The 23,228-nt window shown below is 42.1% G+C and overlaps 1 protein-coding gene across 1 annotated transcript in view; it reads right to left on the reverse strand.

The window, feature by feature from the left end:
* Positions 1 to 23,228, reverse strand: part of SLC4A7 (solute carrier family 4 member 7) — a 413,178-nt gene that overhangs the window by 112,152 nt on the left and 277,798 nt on the right. Inside the window, 4 exon segments of the mRNA XM_030205798.1 lie at positions 3,316 to 3,429; positions 7,082 to 7,243; positions 18,490 to 18,595; positions 21,808 to 22,053. Of these exon segments, the coding sequence (XP_030061658.1) occupies positions 3,316 to 3,429; positions 7,082 to 7,243; positions 18,490 to 18,595; positions 21,808 to 22,053 (628 nt within the window).

A 23,228-nucleotide genomic window follows, 5' to 3' on the forward strand; every position in this document is an offset into this window, starting at 1 on the left:
GCTTAGCTAAAATTTAAACTGTGGCTATTCTCCCTAACAAGGACAACCTAAATTTCCCCATTGGTTCACATGCTGAGCTAAAGTTTACCAGAGATGGTCATAGCTTTGAGTAGATCTCCCATATTTTCTGGCATTCTCACCCCTAAATATTTAACCACCCCTTTAGCTCAGTGAAAACTACATGCTTCTTTAATATTCTCTACCTCAGTATCAGATATTCAAAATCATCTCTTCCTCTCAGAGGTTTATAAAATTCCCCATATATTTATTCATATAAGCGGCATCACATACATGCATAGGCTATAAAATGGTGTCTTGTGTGCATGCAGTTACTTATATGTAAATACCCCGGATTAATGCAGCTTTCCCCAGCCCTGACAGCTGTCATTTTCTTTTGTCCAAGACACCAATTACACCTGTTTTCTTCACCAAGCCTTTCATTGATTTAAACAGGTACTTAAGATGTCTGTTTTAGAGACCTGTACGGGAATGGGGTTCCCGCGGGGATGGAAGCAGTTCTGCGGGGTTCCCGTGGGGACGGAAGCAGTTCTTGCGGCCATGGGGATGGAAGCAATTTCTGTGGAATTCCCATGGAAGTGTAAGCTGCACCTGCGCCAGCCTCTCAACTACCAAGTACCAAGTTCTTTGAGTGCTGCCTCTGCCTCCTCCTCGCTTTAACAGCACAAATGCAGAAAGTCTTCCATTAAAGAGGTGGCAGAGACACAAATGATGATGGAATTCAAAAATGAATGGGATGAACACAGAGGATCTTTAATTAGAAAATGGAAGTTTAAAAAAAAACCTAACCTTAAATGGCTGCATTTGTGTGGATGTGTTGATTGACGCTTAGACTGCGACTGGCTATGACGAACTAGGGCTGATACCAGGCAGACTTGTATGGTCTGTGTCTCATATATGGCAATCTGGTTTAGGATGGGCTGGAAAGGGCTTAGACAGCAACTTTAGTGGCTGGAACATGAGGGCAGTGCTGGACAGACTATTACGGTCTGTGTCCCACAAATGAGGAGAGGGCTTCTACGGCAACTTCAGCAGTTGGAACATAAGGATAGGGCCGGATAGACTTCTATGCTCTATGTCCCAGAAACACCAAAGAAAGGCCATAATCAAATATATAATATCATACTTGTTGATTTAATCATAAATTGATAGAGTGTGAATATTGGGCAGACTGGATGAACCGTTCAGGTCTTTATTTGCTGACACTATGCTACTATGAATCTTCTTTGCTCCTGGGCTGATGCGCAGACCTCAGCTATGACACAGGCACGAGCATCAGATGTCACCTAACCTACTGGCGCGTGCATGTGGCTTCCTGTCAACACACGGTGCCAGTGAATCAGAGACAAATCTTACATGTGCACACCAAAGTGTTCCAACTTCCATTCCTTCTTTGCCTGCTCAAATCCAGAGAGAGACAGAGAGCTGGCCAGAATTTTCTCTTTATGTCCCATTAAATTCTTGTGGGGATGGGTGGGGACGGGTTAGGACAGGTTAAATTCTTACGGGGATGGGTAAGATTCCAGCAGGGACGGACGGGGATGAGTAAGATATCTGTCCCCGTGCAACTCTCTAGAGTCTGTTTCCCCATTCAAACAATCTATACAAAGTTATCTTCTTGTCTCCGTTCAACAAACATATGTAACTACATACTTAGTTATTGTATGCAGTAACAGAAATACCCAACATAGAGCTATGGGACCAGGGGCATAGCGACCACTGAGCGAGGCCAGCAATAACTCCAGGGCTGCCCACTGCTAGCCCTAACCAAGTCACCCCTCCCCAACTCCATGGTCTGTATCTTTACTCCACTCTTCTCCCTCTACTACAGTACTATTAACTTCTATAGCACTGCTAGACATATGCAATGCTGTATGCAAAACACGTATGAAACAGTTCTTAATAGAACTTACAATCTATTCCAAGACAAACAGACAAATAAGGGGTTAAGGGGTTATTGATTGTGGGAATGATTAAAATAAACATGGGTATGGAATAGGTGAATGGCAGTTAAAGAGTTGAAACACAACTAAGAAAATGTTCCACTCCATGTGGAAACTCGAGAGTAAAACCTTTCTTCCCAAGAGCCATTTTCCGAAACCTGGTACAATCTATGGTACCGAGTCACCTGGATTACTGCAATGCACTCTACGCTGGCTGTAAAGAACAAATCATCAAGAGACTTCAGACTGCCCAAAACATCGCAGCCAGACTTATATTTGGAAAAACAAAATACGAAAGTGCAAAACCTCTTAGAGAAAAATTACACTGGCTCCCAATCAAAGAACAGATCGCGTTCAAGATTTGCACGATTGTTCAAAAAATAATTTACGGAGACGCCCCGTCATACATGCTAGACCTCGTGGACCTCCCACCCAGAAATGCTAAAAGATCTGCCTGCACCTTTCTTAATTTGCACTTCCCCAGCTGCAAAGGACTAAAATACAAACTAACACATGTGTCCAGCTTCTCCTACATGAGCACACAGCTATGGAATGCACTACCAAGTCATTTGAAAACAACTAACGAAATAACTACCTTTTGCAAATCTTTGAAAACCTCTCTCTTCCACAAAGCCTACCACGACAATCTATAACCAACTACAACACCTCACCTCTCCTCTCTTATTCTGTCTCCTGTTATAATTGCTCAACTATATCACCTTGCTCTCCTTGATATCTTTGTAACACCAATTGTATCTCTTGTACCCTGAAATGGCGATGCCATAATCAGGTCTTTGCAAGCCACATTGAGCCTGCAAATAGGTGGGAAAATGTGGGCTACAAGTGCAATAAATAAATAAATAAATAAATAAATAAATAAAGTAGCCTCAAAAAAAGCCGCCTCAAAGACGGAGAATGATGTATCGACTCAGGAAGCCTATTCCAGGCATTTGGCACAGGAAGATAAAAGGAACAGTCTTGAGTTGGCAGTGGAGAAGGGTACAAATAAGAGTGACCTACAAGATGACTGGAGCTCATGGGAAGGGATGAAGGGAGAAAAGAAGAGATACTGAGGAGCTGCAGAATGACTACACTTGTAGGCGTGCACAGCACTAATCTTCCTCCCTTCAGTGCATGCCTCCTAGTTTTAGTCACAAATTAATTGAGGATCTTGAAGACTTATCACTCTCCTTAGCTTGATGACTTTTCTCCAACTACAGTACTTATTGGCAAAATCATCCAACTACAGCCTCACGTCTACCACATAAGTATATGAGGTGTGTACAAACATTCAAGGGTCTACAGTACCTTTCTTCATTTGTGTAAACATCAAGTCATTTTCCTTGATTCTTACCTCAAACTTCTCAGGAACGTGGAGTTTAGGAGAAGGAACTCCTACAAGGTAGTCTATGACAACCATTGTGACTATGGTTAGAAATATAGCAAAGTCACTGATTGTAGATCGCACCTGAACACAAACCCATAAAAGAAATATTAACAACTGTACATTTTGGCTATCACATTGTGAAGTGAAATAGTACAATAATTGTACCTTGAACAAGCTGTTTGGTCATATGGGTCAGACAGACAGACACAGGTCAATAGTAAAACTTTTAAAAATAAATGCCAGATGCAGCATTAAAAAAAAAAAAAAAGCAAAAATGCGTTTTCAGTGTAACACTATATAGATAGGGAGCAGCAACGAATATATGTGGACAGCATTTGTCACTAACAACTATACGTATAGGTCAACAGCAGGTGTAAATGCACAAACCTAAATGTAGCACTTTAGCACACAGATGAGTTATCTATAATCTACATGAACGTCCCACCCATGTGCCTCCCCCACTGTGTACGTCCCCTTGCATTTATGCACTATGCGATTTGCATGCTCACCTTATAGAGCATGTTCTGAGTATGCACAGAACATGCATGTAAATGTTACATTCATAAATGAAAGTGGCAGCACTGTAATCTTAGTGTGCAAATGGTGCTACATTTATATACTATGGTTACAGAATAAGGATAGTGGTAATATTCAGCCACTATCCACAGTTAAGTGGTTTAAAGTGACCTAATTAAGCTGCTTAACTATACGGAGAGCAACTGACTATCCTAACTAGCAGGTTAATTCTATAAAGTTGTGCTTATTTTTAGGCACCAAGAAGGCATCTGTCTGGTACCTATTCTATAAAGGAAAGTAGGCACCTACTTCCCTTTACAAATATACATGTGTATAATGTAGGTGCAACCTCTTACACCAACTACAGAGCTGGTGTAAATGCTCATAGCTAGATGTAGATCATAATATTCTATAATTTAGAAGCATAACTGTGCACTTTACTATGTTCCGCTACAAGTATGCCCACCTACAAACTCTGTGCCACTGCATTTAGGTGCCATCTAACAAAATAGCAAATAGCTGGAATACTGGTATGTATGTGCATACATACAAGCACATATGCTGGCATTTTGGTCATTTGTATGCATTCTTGGCGATTAAATGTTGGCGCCCTCTTTATAAAGCAACCCCCAAGATATACAGTTGCTGGTGGTGGGTGTTCAGTATAGTGCCATGGATCACAAATAACTTATATGTCTAGTGGGTGCCACTAAACCAATAGAATACTGGCTCACAAATAAGCACCACACACACACTCCAACCATACCTCACTACTGTACTGCATCCCATTTAATTACTAGATAAGCTGAAGGGTACCATCAAGTAAGTTTGAGAAATGAGTTAATACTCCCTTGAGGGAAAGAGTTTAAGTCTAAAACAGTTACTAGACTATCAGGTGTTTAAATCGATAGTCAACTTACAATGGAATATCAAGTAAAATACATTTAGTAAGAAATCATTTAATATGCTCAGGAAGTTGAGAGCTGTTAGAAAATATTTTGAGGTCTCTGTTTCAGTTAATTGTCCAGACTCTTATTCTTGCATATATTGTCTACTGCAATATGCTCTATATTGGTTGTACAAAAACTCTTTTTCATAAGTTACAAGTCATTTAAAATTGGGGCTCAGTGCTATGATAGAGCTTCTTCGACATTAAAGAAATGTCACTAGTTGCTGAGATAGGTAAGGGTAAAGCATGCATAATTATATTTAACATCTTATATGGATAAGCCCCATCATATTTGACATCTTTGACAGAGTTGGTTGCAAGTGGTCATGACGGATGTAACTTCCTCTTGTTGGGCAGACTGGATTGACCATGCAGGTCTTTTTCTGCCGTCATTTACTATGTTTATATGTTACATAATCAAATAAGTACATAAGTACTGCCACACTGGGACAGACCAAAGGTCCATCAAGCTCAGTATCCTGTTTCCAACAGTGGCCAATGCAGGACACAAATACCTGGCAAGATCCCAGAAAAATTCAATACATTTTATGATGCTTATCCCAGAAATAAGCAGTGGATTTTCCCAAGTCAATTTAATAATAGTCTATGGACTTTTCCTTTAGGAAGTTGTCCAGACCCTTTTTAAACCCCGCTAAGCTAACCACCTTTACCACATTCTCTGGCAACGAACTCTAGACTTTAATTACATGTTGAATGAAGAAAAATTTTCTCCAATTCGTATTCAATTTACTACTTTTTAGCTTCATTGCACGCTACTCAATTTTCCAACTTTAAAGGTAGTTAAACGATATGGTCTTTCAACATACTCAGTCGTGTATCAAACTTCAGCAACCTGCATCTGAGTTAAACTATTTTAAATTTAGGAAGATTTTGAAGACATTTTTATTTCAACTATTTCTTTCTACTAAAGGACTTATGTTTAAAATAGGTTGACTTATGATCTATGTTTACAGATATTTTAATGATTGTTATGTTCTGGTGCTGGTCAATAAACTGATATAAATTTGTAATCTGCATTGAACTGGGAAGGTGACTGTAGAATAGAAGTCTTGATATATAATCAGGCTCATTTTTGAAAGAGAAGGACGCCCATCTTTCAACACAAATCGGAAGATGGGCGTCCTTCTCCCAGGGTTGTCCAAATCGGTATAATCGAAAGCCGATTTTGGACATCCCCAACTGCTTTCCATCGCAGGGACGGCCAAAGTTCAAGGGGGAGTATTGGAGGGGTAGCGAAGGCGGGACTTGGGCGTGCCTAACACATGGACGTCCTCGACCCATAATGGAAAATAAAAGGGCGTCCCTGACGAGCACTTGGACGACTTTACCTGGTCATGTTTTTCTTACAACCAAGGCACAAAAAGGTGGCCAAAATGACCAGATGCCCACCGGACAGAATCGGAGATGACCTCCCCTTACTTCCCCAGTGGTCACTAACCCCCTCCCACCAGCCTCTACGCCAGCCTCAGGTGTCATACTCAGGTCCATCACAGCAGTGGTACCTGGAGCAGTTTTAGTGGGTGCAGTGCACTTCAGACAGGCGGACCCAGGCCCATCCCCCTCCCTACCTGTTACGTTTGTGGAGGAAACAGTGAGCCCTCCATAACCCAGCAGAAACCCACTGTACCCACATCTAGGTGCCCCCCTTCACCCATAAGGGCAATGGTAGTGGTGTACAGTTGTGGGTAGTGGGTTTTAGGGGGGTTTGGGGTGCTCATCAGACAAGGTAAGGGAGCTATGATCCTGGAAGCATTTTATGAAGTCCACTGCAGTGCCCCCTAGGGTGCCCGGTTGGTGTCCTGGCATGTCAGAGGGACCACTGCACTACAAATGCTGGTGCCTCCCACGACCAAAGGGCTTCCATTAGGTCGTTTCTGAGATGGGCATCCTTGGTTTCCATTATCGCTGAAAATCAGAAACGACCAAGTCTAGGGACGACCATCTCTAAGGACGACCAAAATTTCAAGATTTGGGCATCCCCGACAGTATTATCGAAACGAAAGATGGACGTCCATCTTGTTTCGATAATATGGGTTTCCCCGCCCCTCCATCGGGACGTTTTGCGAGGACGTCCTCAACAAAACTTGGGTGTCCCTTTCAATTATGCCCCTCAGTGTAATGTAAGCATATGTATGAGGCACCCAGCAGGGAGTTTTTCTATTCCAGAGTAAGTTTTAATCAATATAAAAAAACATGAAAAAAAAATAATCCAATGGCAAAGGAAAAGCAAAGTTACTTTGTGATTACCTTAGTAGGAAAATAACTTTTGGTCTTGAACTGCTTGAGGAAAGCAGACATAAAAAATGTTGTGAAGAACAAGATGACAGACCAGAAGAGAACATCGGGAATGTAAGGGCCATGATGACCACATGCAGATCCAACAAATATCCCATGAAACATTTTGCAGTCCTGGAAAATTTTTAAAAAAAGTGTTTATAAAGTTTCTTTTTCAATTTATTCAACAAGATAACCAAACCAGTTTAAAAAAGAATATATAAGGGTTAAATGAAAGTAGTGACGCCTCCTCCTCCATAATTCATCAACAGATGGCAGCACTGATGTACTACTTGTTCACTTGTTTGAAATCTCTTCCATTTCATCAGTTGGCGAGAAATGTGTGTGAAGAAGCTATTTTGTTATTACTTGTGAAATGGAAGCATGCACTGAGTGCTTGCTTTGCAATTTAAGCAATGTGCCATGATAGAATTTCTGACTGTTGAAGGAATCCCTCCAATTTAAATTCACCACTGCATGTATGTTGTTTATGGTGGTGACTGTGTTAATTTGAGTACTGTGCATCATTAGGTCAAAAAATGTACAGATTGTGGACTGGAAAGGGCTGATGTGTGATCAAAAATGAAATGGACGACCCGTGACAGTAACAGACAAATCTCCCAAAAGAAAGTTTATGAACTCGTAAATGGTGATTAGAGGATCACTCAAAGCATTACACTGCGATTCTGAAAACTGTGAACAAATGATCGGAAGAACAAGAATGAAATTTTGTTGCCACATGACAATGCTAGGCTCACACATCCGTATCCAGACAGAAAAGGCTAGATGCAAGAAAACTGGATAGGATGGCATTAATCATAGATATATCAGTTCCAAGTGATTACTTTGAATCACACTGAGAGAAGATTCTTAAGGACCAAACAATGCAGTGCGAGACAAAGAAGATGTGGCAAAAAGATTTAGAAATATTTCCCATTGTCTTGGGGGCTTCAGACTTAACCAAAGAGTTTTTAAACTCACCTGGATAAGTTCCATACAATTACATTTTATGAACTCCAGAGGGAAGCTATCTTTGGCACAATGCAAGTTTTAAGGTAAGCGTTAGAAGTGAATTTGAGAAACTGGGATCATACTCCACATGCTCTGGCTTAGAAGTAAGGTTTATGCCTGTCATGGTGTGTGCAAAACTAACCCATTTAGAGAAATTTCAAAGATGGGTCTCAGTTTTACCCCATCTCCCAAAAAGCCCACACTTAGCACTATGTGATTTCAATCTTTTTTCCAAAACAGAAGGAATAACCTTTGGAGGAATCTGTTCAACTCAAATAAAAAAAGAGGTGGAAAAAGACTAGATGTGCAGTTCTTTCGTAGTGGCTTTCAAAAACATGTCCATCATTGGCAGACATGCATAGTGAACAAAAGCACAAGTTTCAAACATTGTTTTCATTTTGTATTCAAAACAATATCTTCATTTAAACAAAGGTTATCGAGGTGGAGGAATTACTTTTCATTTAACCCTCATACATAAACAAACACACAAAAACACAATACAGTTATATGTAAAATATAATAAACCTCTCTCATGATCTGACCATAACTTAGCAGCACTAAGTTATGGTCAGATCAAGAGAGAGGAAAAAAATTCTCTCAATGCTTTCCCTGTCGAAGCACAGCCCTTGAAAAAGCCCACAAGCGAAACGGATGGGGCCACCGTCGGGCAACAGATAAGTACTCAACTTTACTTTATCTTTGTAAAGCTGCTTTAGAGCACTTTATGAGAATCAGTGAAGGTTTTTATGAACCAAAGAAAATTTGAAGTTAGCATTGATATTGTCAATATATTAAAAAAAATTTTCTTGTAAAAAGAGCAAAATTGTTAAAATCTATTTGGAAATAAATTAAAAGTTAAAATAATTCTTTCCAAGCAAGGTTTTTATGACCAGTGATGAACACCACGCCCCCAGTTAAAGCCGCTGAAAACTGAAAGTAAGCGGTCGGGCGTTTTGAGGTCTTTTCCTTGCTTTTTAGAAATATTTTGTTAAAATCAAACATATTTCCATTTAAATTTTATTGGATTCCTCTTTATATGTTCGGTGATCTTGCATCTTGGAGTCCTGTATGGTAATCCTCTTACTATTGTCTACTTAAGAGCCCTATGTATGGCCACTTTCCTCCCACTTGTGATACTCAGCAGGCTGGGATGCAGGGGGAAGGGGAGACAGAGAGAGTTGGGTGTGTGCAATAGGAGTGGAGGCAAAGGACAGAACTAGGCATCTATGGGTCACAGGGGCACGGATAGAGAGCACCAAATGTCTGTGTACTTGTGCACAGGAGCTGAGGAGATATGTGCAAGTAGAGAAAGCTGGAGAGATGTATGAAGGGATTCAATTATGGGGGCTGTCTCCAAACGGACATCTACTGGTGGTGTCACCAAGAGAAAGCTATGAGGATACATACAGTGGAAAGGATTTGAGGTGGTGATTGAGAGAGAGCCGTGAGGGTATGTGTGCTGGAGAAGGGAGGTTTGGGAGAAAGCGCTATGCAATCTCTTGGACTACATAACATTTGGAGATTGTTACACCCCAACATGAAAGACTATACCTTTTATTCAATTCCACACAAATCTCACTCCCGTATTGAGCATTTTCTTGTTTCCAATGATGTGGTTTCAATGACAGATTCTGCTGACATACTAGCCACTACAATTTCAAATCATGCTGATATCAGATTATATTTTTCCTCATTGGGTTTAGAACACTCCAGACCAGGATGGAGATTTCAAGTGGTTAATGACCCTGGATTTCAGGATACAGTTACCAAAGAAATACCAGATTACTGCTTGTTCAATAACCCAATCTGATACACCTATCTCAATCTGGTGGGATGCTCTAAAATCCTACATAAGAGACACGATCACTGGATTTACTGCCAAGTGGCACAAAGAAAATAAATCTGGTTTATCAACCCTAGAAACAGAGATTCATAATTTAGAAATATTATATGCCTCCAAACACAAGTATAGAACTTTTCAGACCCTTTGTAAACTTAGGTCAGTCTATAATTCCATCTTCAGCAAATTAGCTTCTCACCAACTAATAACACTGGGTGCCAAGATATTATACTGAAAACAAAAAAAAATGGCCGCCTTTCAGCAACATATCTTAGGAAAGACAAACTAAAATAACTTCAATCAAAAATCTACCAATCCAATTATAACTACTAAAAATGAGGAAATCATGCAATTATTTCAAGATTTCTATGCCTCTCTATGGGACTAAATTGAATGCTACAGATGAAGTCATGAGGATTTCCTCAACAAATTGCCCATTCCTTGCCCTGATCCAACTAAGATTCAAAAGCCAGAATCCCCTATCTCCTTATCAGAGATCAAATTTGCTATCAAAACTTTCCCCTTGAATAAAGCACTAGGCCCTGATGGCTTATCTGCTGAATATTATAAATTACTTTCTAAACAATTACCATATTTACTACTATAGTTTTATTCAGGTATTATAGATGGAAATTTAGTAGATGGTATTTTCATGGAATCCAAGATTGTAGTTCTTCCCAATCCAGGAAGAGATCCTACATTAGTCACCAACTACAGACCAATATCATTGATTAATCTGAAGACAGCAAATTTTACGCCAAAGTCCTGGCATACAGACTCATTGATCCTGCCATCCATTGTGCACCCTGATCAATGCGGCTTTATGTCCAATAGGGCTACTAATGCTCGCTTGTTCTGCAGTCTCCTTCCCACTGCTAATCAAGCTTCTGATAAGTTTGTTGCGCTTTCCCTGGATGCAGAGAAAGCATTTCAACAGGGTTGAATGGAGATATCTCTTTCTCACGCGTCAACATTTTGGATTCTGCCCTAGAATTATTCAAATGATTTGACTGTTATATTAATGACCTAAAGCTAGTATCTTAACTAACAACAAAACGTATCCAGGGGCATTAGACAGGGGCGCCCTTTATCCCCATTATTCAACCTTGCTACTGAACCCTTGCCAGATATAAAGGGCATTGTTATGGACAATGCACTGTTAAATTATCATTATAAGCAGATGATTTGCTTATATACACCACCATTCCCTCCATCCCCCATATTTTTTCTTTAATCAGTTTTCCAAAACCGAATGTTTACCCTTACATGAAAATGTTAATATACAATATCTTTCCAATTTAAAACCAAATTATCACAGATCAAAATATCTTGGTATATATTTATGCGGTACTATCCTAGACACTAGTGATTCCATCACAGATTCAAAATGGTCCACAGAGTGGCTTTGTGGACCTAGAGCTTCTCGGTCAGCATCACTGACTTAAATACCACAGGGCCCTGTGGACACCTAGGAAATGCAAACTATCTGGCTCTAGCAACTCTGACCTATGCTAGTCCTATCAATCTGCTACCCAGCTCACTAATGTATCTTATTTTCAAATGTCCAAATCTGAAAAACCTTTGGTCAGATGTGTGGTCTAAAAATTCAAGATCTTCTACAATTTCAAGCTCGGTCACATCCTAAATACATTTTATGGAAATCCACAGCCATCTCCTTTGATTTATCAGATAAGGAAAATCTTTGACTCTCTCATTACAGTAGCATTGAAATTAATAACTGCACATTGGAAGGACAATTTGTCTGTTAATATCTAAATGTGGTGGAATTGGACTCTAGTACACAAGAAAAATGAACAATCTGTGTTTTCATTCTCCAGGCATGCCACCTAGGCTACGAAAGTGGAAATTATAGATCTGGATGGGCTGGAATGGAGCTTTTCAACAGCTTTGATGACGTCAGAAGTTTTAGAACATGGACAGTCCGGGCAGACTTCTAGAGTCTCCGCCCTGAAAATAGCATGAACAAATCAAGATCAGGTATACTATACGTTGTATCATCTCATACCTTTGTAATGTGTTTATCTTCTAGGGCAGTCTGGATGGACCTTACAGGTACTTTATCTGTCGTTATCTACTATGTTACTATATATTGTGATGTTACTGAAATGCCCTTAAAGTACATTTTTATACTTTAATAATATTATTGTTATTTTATTTGCTTAAAAATAAAAAATAATTTTAAAAAACCTGCAGCTGCTGGGGGCAAGTGGGAAATAAAGGAGAGGCTTAGGCTGCAGCTTCCAGCTTCAGTGATATATATACAGCTTGCTGTAAAAATCACACAGAGCACAATATGAATGTTTTGTAATCTGGTATATTAAACCTTGACCTGCAGCATGTATGAGATTTTCTTTCATATCTGATGTTTGGCATTCTTTTTCTCTTGTTATCTGGGTATCTATCTGGGACAGAATCTCTAAAATATTGTTGTTGGATGCAAATAGCGAATGCTACATACCTGTAGAAGGTATTCTCCGAGGACAGCAGGCTGATTGTTCTCACTGATGGGTGACGTCCACGGCAGCCCCTCCAATCGGAACACTTTACTAGCAAAGGCCTTTGCTAGTCCCCGCGCGCTCATGCGCGGCCGTCTTCCCGCCCGAACCGGCTCGTGTTCGTCAGTCCCGTATGTAGCAAGACAAAACAAGGGAAGACACAACTCCAAAGGGGAGGCGGGCGGGTTTGTGAGAACAATCAGCCTGCTGTCCTCGGAGAATACCTTCTACAGGTATGTAGCATTCGCTTTCTCCGAGGACAAGTAGGCTGCTTGTTCTCACTGATGGGGTATCCCTAGCCCCCAGGCTCACTCAAAACAACAACCATGGTCAATTGGGCCTCGCAACGGCGAGCACATAACTGAGATTGACCTAAAAAATTTACCAACTAACTGAGAGTGCAGCCTGGAACAGAACAAACAGGGCCCTCGGGGGGTGGAGTTGGATCCTAAAGCCCAAACAGGTTCTGAAGAACTGACTGCCCGAACCGACTGTCGCGTCGGGTATCCTGCTGCAGGCAGTAATGAGATGTGAATGTGTGGACAGATGACCACGTCGCAGCTTTGCAGATCTCTTCAATAGTGGCTGACTTCAAGTGGGCTACCGACGCTGCCATGGCTCTAACATTATGAGCCGTGACATGACCCTCAAGAGCCAGCCCAGCCTGGGCGTAAGTGAAGGAAATGCAATCTGCTAGCCAATTGGATATGGTGCGTTTCCCCACAGCCACTCCCCTCCTATTGGGATCAAAAGAAACAAACAATTGGGCGGACTGTCTGTTGGGCTGTGTCCGCTCCAGGTAGAAGGCCAATGCTCTCTTGCAGTCCAATGTGTGCAGCTGGCGTTCAGCAGGGCAGGAATGAGGACGGGGAAAGAATGTTGGCAAGACAATTGACTGGTTCAGATGGAACTCCGACACAACCTTTGGCAAGAACTTAGGGTGAGTGCGGAGGACTACTCTGTTGTGATGAAATTTGGTGTAAGGGGCCTGGGTTACCAGGGCCTGAAGCTCACTGACTCTACGAGCTGAAGTAACTGCCACCAAGAAAATGACCTTCCAGGTCAAGTACTTCAGATGGCAGGAGTTCAGTGGCTCAAAAGGAAGTTTCATCAGCTGGGTGAGAACGACATTGAGATCCCATGACACTGTAGGAGGCTTGACAGGGGGCTTTGACAAAAGCAAACCTCTCATGAAGCGAACTAAAGGCTGTCCTGAGATCGGCTTACCTTCCACACGGTAATGGTATGCACTGATTGCACTAAGGTGAACCCTTACAGAGTTGGTCTTGAGACCAGACTCAGACAGGTGCAGAAGGTATTCAAGCAGGGTCTGTGTAGGACAAGAGCGAGGATCTAGGGCCTTGCTGTCACACCAGACGGCAAACCTCCTCCATAGAAAGAAGTAACTCCTCTTAGTGGAATCTTTCCTGGAAGCAAGCAAGATTCGGGAGACACCCTCTGACAGACCCAAAGAGGCAAAGTCTACGCTCTCAACATCCAGGCCGTGAGAGCCAGGGACCGGAGGTTGGGATGCAGAAGTGCCCCTTCGTCCTGTGTGATGAGGGTCGGAAAAGACTCCAATCTCCACGGTTCTTCGGAGGACAACTCCAGAAGAAGAGGGAACCAGATCTGACGCGGCCAAAAAGGAGCAATCAGAATCATGGTGCCTCGGTCTTGCTTGAGTTTCAACAAAGTCTTCCCCACCAGAGGTATGGGAGGATAAGCATACAGCAGACTTCCCCCCAGTCCAGGAGAAAGGCATCCGATGCCAGTCTGCCGTGGGCCTGAAGCCTGGAACAGAACTGAGGGACTTTGTGGTTGGCTCGAGATGCGAAGAGATCTACCAAGGGGGTGCCCCACACCTGGAAGATCTGGCGCACCACACGGGAATTGAGCGACCACTCGTGAGGTTGCATAATCCTGCTCAACCTGTCGGCCAGACTGTTGTTTACGCCTGCCAGATATGTGGCTTGGAGCACCACGCCGTGACGGCGAGCCCAGAGCCACATGCTGACGGCTTCCTGACACAGGGGGCGAGATCCGGTGCCCCCCTGCTTGTTGACGCAGTACATGGCAACCTGGTTGTCTGTCTGAATTTGGATAATTTGGTGGGACAGCCGATCTCTGAAAGCCTTCAAAGCGTTCCAGATCGCTCGCAACTCCAGAAGATTGATCTGCAGATCGCGTTCCTGGAGGGACCAGCTTCCTTGGGTGTGAAGCCCATCGACATGAGCTCCCCATCCCAGGAGAGACGCATCCGTGGTCAGCACTTTTTGTGGCTGAGGAATTTGGAAAGGACGTCCCAGAGTCAAATTGGACCAAATCGTCCACCAATACAGGGATTTGAGAAAACTCGTGGACAGGTGGATCACATCTTCTAGATCCCCAGCAGCCTGAAACCACTGGGAAGCTAGGGTCCATTGAGCAGATCTCATGTGAAGGCGGGCCATGGGAGTCACATGTACTGTGGAGGCCATGTGGCCCAGCAATCTCAACATCTGCCGAGCTGTGATCTGCTGTGACGCTCGCACCCACGAGACGAGGTAGGCGCGAGCCGTCCGAGAATCCAGCAGAGCTCCTATGAATTCGAGTTTCTGCACTGGGAGAAGATGGGACTTTGGATAATTTATCACAAACCCCAGTAGCTCCAGGAGGCGAATAGTCATCTGCATGGACTGCAGGGCTCCTGCCTCGGATGTGTTCTTCACCAGCCAATCGTCGAGATATGGGAACACGTGCACCCCCAGCCTGCGAAGTGCCGCTGCTACTACAGCCAAGCACTTTGTGAACACCCTGGGCGCAGAGGCGAGCCCAAAGGGTAGCACACAGTACTGGAAGTGACGTGTGCCCAGCTGAAATCGCAGATACTGCCTGTGAGCTGGCAGTATCGGGATGTGTGTGTAGGCATCCTTTAAGTCCAGAGAGCATAGCCAATCGTTTTCCTGAATCATGGGAAGAAGGGTGCCCAGGGAAAGCATCCTGAACTTTTCTTTGACCAGATATTTGTTCAGGGCCCTTAGGTCTAGGATGGGACGCATCCCCCCTGTTTTCTTTTCCACAAGGAAGTACCTGGAATAGAATCCCAGCCCTTCTTGCCCGGATGGCATGGGCTCGACCGCATTGGCGCTGAGAAGGGCGGAGAGTTCCTCTGTAAGTACCTGCTTATGTTGGAAGCTGTAAGATTGAGCTCCCGGTGGACAATTTGGAGGTTTTGAGGCCAAATTGAGGGTGTATCCTTGCCGGACTATTTGGAGAACCCACTGATCGGAGGTTATGAGAGGTCACCTTTGGTGAAAAGCTTTCAACCTCCCTCCGACTGGCAGGTCGCCCGGCACTGACACTTGGATGTCGGCTATGCTCTGCTGGAGCCAGTCAAAAGCTCGTCCCTTGCTTTTGCTGGGGAGCCGAGGGGCCTTGCTGAGGCGCACGCTGCTGACGAGAGCGAGCGCGCTGGGGCTTAGCCTGGGCCGCAGGCTGTCGAGAAAGAGGATTGTACCTACGCTTGCCAGAAGAGTAGGGAACAGTCTTCCTTCCCCCGAAAAATCTTCTACCAGTAGAGGTAGATGCTGAAGGCTGCCGGCGGGAGAACTTGTCGAATGCGGTGTCCCGCTGGTGGAGCTGCTCTACCACCTGTTCGACCTTCTCTCCAAAAATATTATCCGCACGGCAAGGCGAGTCCGCAATCCGCTGCTGGATTCTATTCTCCAGGTCGGAGGCACGCAGCCATGAGAGTCTGCGCATCACCACACCTTGAGCAGCGGCCCTGGACGCAACATCAAAGGTGTCATACACCCCTCTGGCCAGGAATTTTCTGCACGCCTTCAGCTGCCTGACCACCTCCTGAAAAGGCTTGGCTTGCTCAGGGGGGAGCGCATCCACCAAGCCCGCCAACTGCCGCACATTGTTCCGCATGTGTATGCTCGTGTAGAGCTGGTAGGACTGAATTTTGGCCACGAGCATAGAAGAATGGTAGGCCTTCTTCCCAAAGGAGTCTAAGGTTCTAGAGTCCTTGCCCGGGGGCGCCGAAGCATGCTCCCTAGAACTCTTAGCCTTCTTTAGGGCCAAATCCACAATTCCAGAGTCATGAGGCAACTGAGTGCGCATCAGCTCTGGGTCTCCATGGATCCGGTACTGGGACTCCATCTTCTTGGGAATGTGGGGATTAGTAGTTAGAGGCTTGGTCCAGTTCGCCAGCAATGTCTTTTTGAGGACATGATGCATGGGTACTGTGGACGCTTCCTTAGGTGGAGAAGGATAGTCCAGGAGCTCAAACATTTCAGCCCTGGGCTCGTCCTCCACAACCACCGGGAAGGGGATGGCTGTAGACATCTCCCGGACAAAGGAAGCAAAAGACAGACTCTCGGGAGGAGAAAGCTGCCTCTCAGGAGAGGGAGTGGGATCGGAAGGAAGACCTTCAGACTCCTCGTCAGAGAAATATCTGGGGTCTTCTTCCTCTTCCCACGAGGCCTCACCCTCGGTGTCAGACACAGTTCACGGACCTGTGTCTGCAACCTCGCCCGACTCGACTCCGTGGAGCCACGTCCACGATGGGGGCGTCGAGAGGTAGACTCCCTCGCCCGCATCGGCGAAGCTCCCTCCACTGACGTAGTCGGGGAGCCTTCCTGGGAGGCGACGGCAGCCGGCACCGCACGCGGCACCGACGCCGGAGACTAAAGAGTCTCTTTCCACACACAGAATGGATTTTTTTTTTTTTTTGAAAACAACACGAAGAACGCGCGAGGTCGACTTTGCGGGGCACGACACGGCGAAAACACGACCGTACCGAGCGCGGACAAAAGAAGACTGACGAACACGAGCCGGTTCGGGCGGGAAGACAGCCGCGCATGCGCGATGCGCATGAGCGCGCGGGGACTAGCAAAGGCCTTTGCTAGTAAAGTGTTCCGATTGGAGGGGCTGCCGTGGACGTCACCCATCAGTGAGAACAAGCAGCCTGCTTGTCCTCGGAGAAATTTAAATGTTATATATGACTGTTATACTGAAAACCTCTACTAACCCACTAACAAATTTATAGACCTGATTGTTAGCACTTTTTTGTATAGAAGCATTTGCAGTAGTCTGTATTTCCTTTATTTGTTTTGGTTACTGTTACTTTATTGTTTACATATAAATTTTCTCTTTTGTAATGTCTACATACAAAATTCAATAAAGAATCATTTGAAAAAAAATTAGATTGTGTATCGCCTAATCCTGCATGCCAATTAAGGTAATTTAGAAAGTTCTGAATAAACGATCAACGATTTATAAATATGCATAAATAATTCCCGTTGCTCCAAGTCTGGCTCCTATATCTTAAGAAAATTTGTCAAAACCACGTCATAACATCCTTGCGAATGATTCCCTGGGATAGCTTATTCCACAAACAAGGGAAAGTGATTTTTGGTATTTGACAGTTTACTGGATTTCAGAATGACCAAATACAGAATCTCAGTTTCTCTCTCAGGTATTGTAGTCTAAATCCTTTCCATACCTTAAAAATCTAGGGTCAGGGCTTTAAATAAACACAAGATTCCAGAGGCAACCAATGCATGCTTTCTAGATCAGGTAAAATGTGCTTCCTAAATTTAAAACCTTCAAACCAACATAAATCCAAAAACTTAATTTAGTACCAACTCACAAGCTAGAACAAACATGACCTCTATGGTGAAACTAGAATGAGCATACAATAATATACTTCTTACTACAGAAATCCCTTCATGCACACTATCATTTACTAATAAGGCAATTTTTAGCTAACAATCTTCAACAGTCTAATTTGGTCCTACTTCTATTTTGTGAAAAATATTGGAAACATTTAAAAATCAAACCACACCACAAGAACAAGCACTTATTTCTGACAGCAGCACTCTAAGACTCACCATCTAGTGCATGCATAGCTGAAATCTTCTTGAAGCATAATCTTTCCACATAAAGAGCAATGTTTCAAAGGGAAATAATGTTCTCTACCTAAACTGTGGCATTACAAGCTACATAGAAAGATGCATATGAATACTTACAGACACTGTCAAATTACCCCATGGAATGTCATCCACTGTTTTATTAGACTTCATCCACATCTTCAGAGTCTCATTACTGGGATTTGTAGGCTCAGAACATACACATCTGCCAAATAATTTTAAATATCAGTAAGGAATCTAAAATTTCTTCTTTATCTGGTTTTCCAACAGTGCTTAGTTACTATATATTTTTTCAATTATTTTTTATATTGAAAGTAAACAGTATGTTGCATATCTGAGTAAAAAAAAAACCCTCCTACTTTAATACATTTTGAATTTTATGGGTATGGATACTTTTGCAAAGGACTGTATTTGTTATGTGCTATACAGAGGACAGCATTACCATTAATATGTGAAACATTAGAAAAAAACCTTTAACAAAACTGAAAGGACATCTGCTATAGAAATTAAGACCTGAGAACAAAGGTGGAACACAAGTGTTTTCCAACAGTAGTTGCTGAGACAATGGGGTTCTGATCATTATTCTTATGGCAAGTTATGGGCAGATCACACTTGACTTATTAGCCTATACATGTCTAATAATATCATCTGTAACATAGCTATTGTTGGCACGGATGACAAATATTTGACTTGCATGAACTGGGAGGGAGGGACACCCCACCCCATGAGCTGAATGGGCCCAACTTTTATAGAGCATCTCCTATTTTGTGTTCATATTGTTTTCAAAAAAAAAAAAAAAAAATCACAATATGAGAAGAGATGAAAAGCTGTGATCATTGACTGAAGTTGGTATACAGTTTAGACTAAATGGATTGAAAAGACAGACCTTGGTTCAATCCTACCACTTAGGCAAGTCACAATGTCCCACTACTTCAAATACTTCCAAAGAAGTGAACTGAGGAATTAAAGATGGACCTCAATACATCAAAAATAACTCTCTTAGCAGGAGAAAAAGACCTCAGACATATATACATGTATACCCAGCAGACAGAACCTGGACCAACTTTGAGATATTAACGGAAGATCTCATCTCCGAAACACTCAAAAGATTTGCCAAATCTCATTGCAAATTAGACATATGTCCAAACAACCTTATGGCAACTGCCCCTCAACAATTTATAACAGACCTAACGAATCACTTGAACTTTATGCTACAAAATGAACTCTTCCCGAAGGAAAAAGGAATATCCTATTCACCCCCATACCCAAAGACACAAAGAAAAGTGCTAGCGAATTATCCAACTATAGACCAGTAGCATCCATCCCCCTAATAACCAAACTAACGGAAGGGATGGTGACCAAACAACTCACAAACTAAACAAATTCTCAATACTACACGACTCCCAATCAGGAATCCGATCTAACCACAGTACTGAAATAGTACTAGTAACTCTCATGACTAAATTCAAACAAACGATAGCCACTGGCAAGAACATACTACTTCTGCAATTTGACATGTCTAGCGCCTTCGATATGGTCGATCATGGAATTCTACTACACATCCTCGAGTACTTCGGAATAGGAGGTAACGTTCTTAACTGGTTCAAGGGGTTCCTAACCACACGCTCATATCAAGTGATATCTAACTCGATCACATCAGCCACATGGACACCTGAATGTGGAGTTCCATAGGGATCCCCCCTCTCACCGACCTTATACAATTTAATGATGATACCGTTGGCCAAACTACTATCAAATCAAAACCTTAACCCATACAGATACGCAGACGACGTAACGATCTACATCCCATTCAAACAAGATCTAAACGAAATTTCAAATGACATCAACCAAAGTCTACATATCATGCAATCATGGGCGGATGCATTTCAGTTGAAACTCAACGCAGAAAAAACCCAATGCCTAATATTCACATCTCAACACAACATGAACAAATTCACCACCATTAACACACCAAAACTGAACCTCCCAATTTCGGACACCCTAAAAATTCTTGGAGTTACTATTGATCGACACCTAACACTCGAGAGTCACGCGAAAAACACAACCAAAAAGATGTTCTACTCAATGCGGAAATTAAAAAGAGTAAGACCTTACTTCCCAAGGACCGTTTTTCGCGGCCTGGTACAATCAATGGTTCTCAGTCATCTAGACTACTGCAACGCACTCTATGCTGGCTGCAAAGAGTATATAATCAAGAAACTTCAGACAGCCGAGAACACTGCAGCTAGACTCATATTCGGTAAAACAAAATATGAAAGCGCCAAACCCCTACGAGAAAAGTTACATTGGCTCCCACTCAAAGAACGCATCACGTTCAAAATATGCACTCTAGTTCATAAAATCATCCACGGTGACGCTCAAGCCTACATGACAGATCTGATAGACCTACCACCCAGGAATGCTAAAAAATCATCTCGCACATTCCTTAATCTTCACTTCCCTAATTGCAAAGGTCTAAAATACAAACTAATACATGCGTCAACCTTTTCCTACTTGAGCACACAATTCTGGAATGCATTACCACGCAACTTAAAAACGGTCTATGAACTGACTAACTTTCGCAAACTACTGAAGACCCACCTCTTTGACAGAACATACCACAATGATTAACACATGTGAACTCTTCCACATGGAACCAGAACTGTCTTACTCTATTACTTGCTAAGATATTATCATGTTTTATTATTATCACCTTGCCCTTAGATCCTTTTGCTATACTAAATGTATTTTTCAGACAGATTTCCACAACTCATGATGTATTGTAAGCCACATTGAGCCTGCATAAAGGTGGGAAAATGTGGGATACAAATGCAATAAATAAATAAATAAAGAAAGAATTCTCACCGTTTTGGAGGAGTGGCCTAGTGGTTAGGGTGGTGGACTTTGGTCCTGGGGAACTGAGTTTGATTCCCACTTCAGGCACAGGCAGCTCCTTGTGACTCTGGGCAAGTCACTTAACCCTCCATTGTCCCATGTAAGCCGCATTGAGCCTACCATGAGTGGGAAAGCGCGGGGTACAAATGTAACATAAAATAAAATAAAAAATAGTAAACACAGTGAGAATTCTTTACAATGTCTGGGGTCTTTTTCTCCTGCTAAGTTATTTTTGTTATATTGAAGTCCATCTTTAATTCCTCAGTTCACATCTTGGGAAGCTTTTGCAAGATATTTTGTGAACATTTATATCCATTTTTGGTACTTAGAGACCAAATAACCATTTAAGACTAATTTTCTCAAAATGTTTTGTATGACAGTTCTTACAAGATTCTGAAAATTGTAAAAAAATAAAAAGCAATACATTAGAGTCACACAGTTTAAATTTATAACCACTTCCTTGCACACAATCAAGTACAATTACCTGCAAGATAGACTCCAGCTTAGTATTAATATACTCACAGATACTTAGTCAGTTGATCCAAATCATTGTGCATGTTGAAAGCATACAATTCTCCTAGATGGAAAAGTTTCTCCAAAGCTTCATAAATAAATATGATGCAAATGAGAGCTGCAAAAGCCTCCTCTGTAAATCGAGTGATGTAACACACCAGACTGCTTGCGTCTGTTGCAACCAATAATATGCAGAAAAACGAAGTCCATAGACCGATGCTGGTACGCAGGGGCAGGTATGAAAGCCTATAGTCTCTGTTTAAGAACATTACATAAGCCATGTGAAAAAAAGTGGTCTGCAATCTTGCAGGAGTTAAATGCTCATCATACAATTAGTATATATGTGTCTGTGTATTAAATTCACACATATAATCATTTGTTAATATCAATGATCTTGATGAAAATCTATATAAATTCACAACAGAAAAAAAAGTTCACCCATGTTCCTTGTAATTTCGCTATAAATGGTAATCATGTGCTTCTTAGTGGTGCATTATCAAGCAGTAATTATTCATGCCTATATTTACTTATCTCAGCTGTATCAGGCAGATTGCTTTAAAAATCTTGTATAAATAACCTAAAATTGCTTTGTGGAATTGGTAAAGTTAGAGTTTACATTTGTGTCTTTAAAATGTTAGAATTTGTCTTAAATGAGTTATTGGCAAATGCTAGCTTAATAGATTCCACTGACTAGATGGCCAGAATGTACCAGTAGAAGTCATTGTTACTGCAGACCTCTATATTGACAAAGAAAGACATTTAGAGGTTAATAAAGGTCTGAAACTGACCAGCACTTGTGAAAGGCATCTTCTTTTGGAAAAGTAAATCATACTCTGTGTTTAACTTAAGAGAAGAGGTTATAAACGTTAGTCTATTATTAAAAGTAGTTGAGAAATGATACGTAACAGGCTTTTGCCACTGTACTATGCCCTTATACTTTAGACTTTTAGCATATTTGCTCAGATTAAGCTCAGCATTTTAAAAAAGATGTTTTGCTGATACTATGGAATTCTGTATAGATGGATGAATAACCTCTTATGTGACTGAGGGTATAAATGTAAGCATTTGGGTTGTCAAACTTCAGGGGGGACTTGGAAGGAGAGAGATGTTATCTCTCAGACTCCTTTCCTTGTTAACAAGAAATATTATGCTGCTCAAATAAAAAGACCAGTTTTACTGATCTCTTGTGGTACAATGAATTTTATTTCTCATTATGTAGGTTCCACAGTTTCTCCTTTCCCATCTCTTGGCAGCGCTAAACAATAGATCCTCAGGGGGGAATTAACTGTTTCTTCCTGCTTTTATTACTGCATGGAATAAAGTATTTCAGAGATACAAACTGTTTAACTACAAATCTTAGGTACAATGTATTGCAACTTCACATACTATCAAACTGTAAACACTTTGACCAAATGTAGCACTGTCAGAAC

Source organism: Microcaecilia unicolor, chromosome 1, assembly GCF_901765095.1.
Source record: "Microcaecilia unicolor chromosome 1, aMicUni1.1, whole genome shotgun sequence".
In the NCBI taxonomy this organism is placed as follows: Eukaryota; Metazoa; Chordata; class Amphibia; order Gymnophiona; family Siphonopidae; genus Microcaecilia; species Microcaecilia unicolor.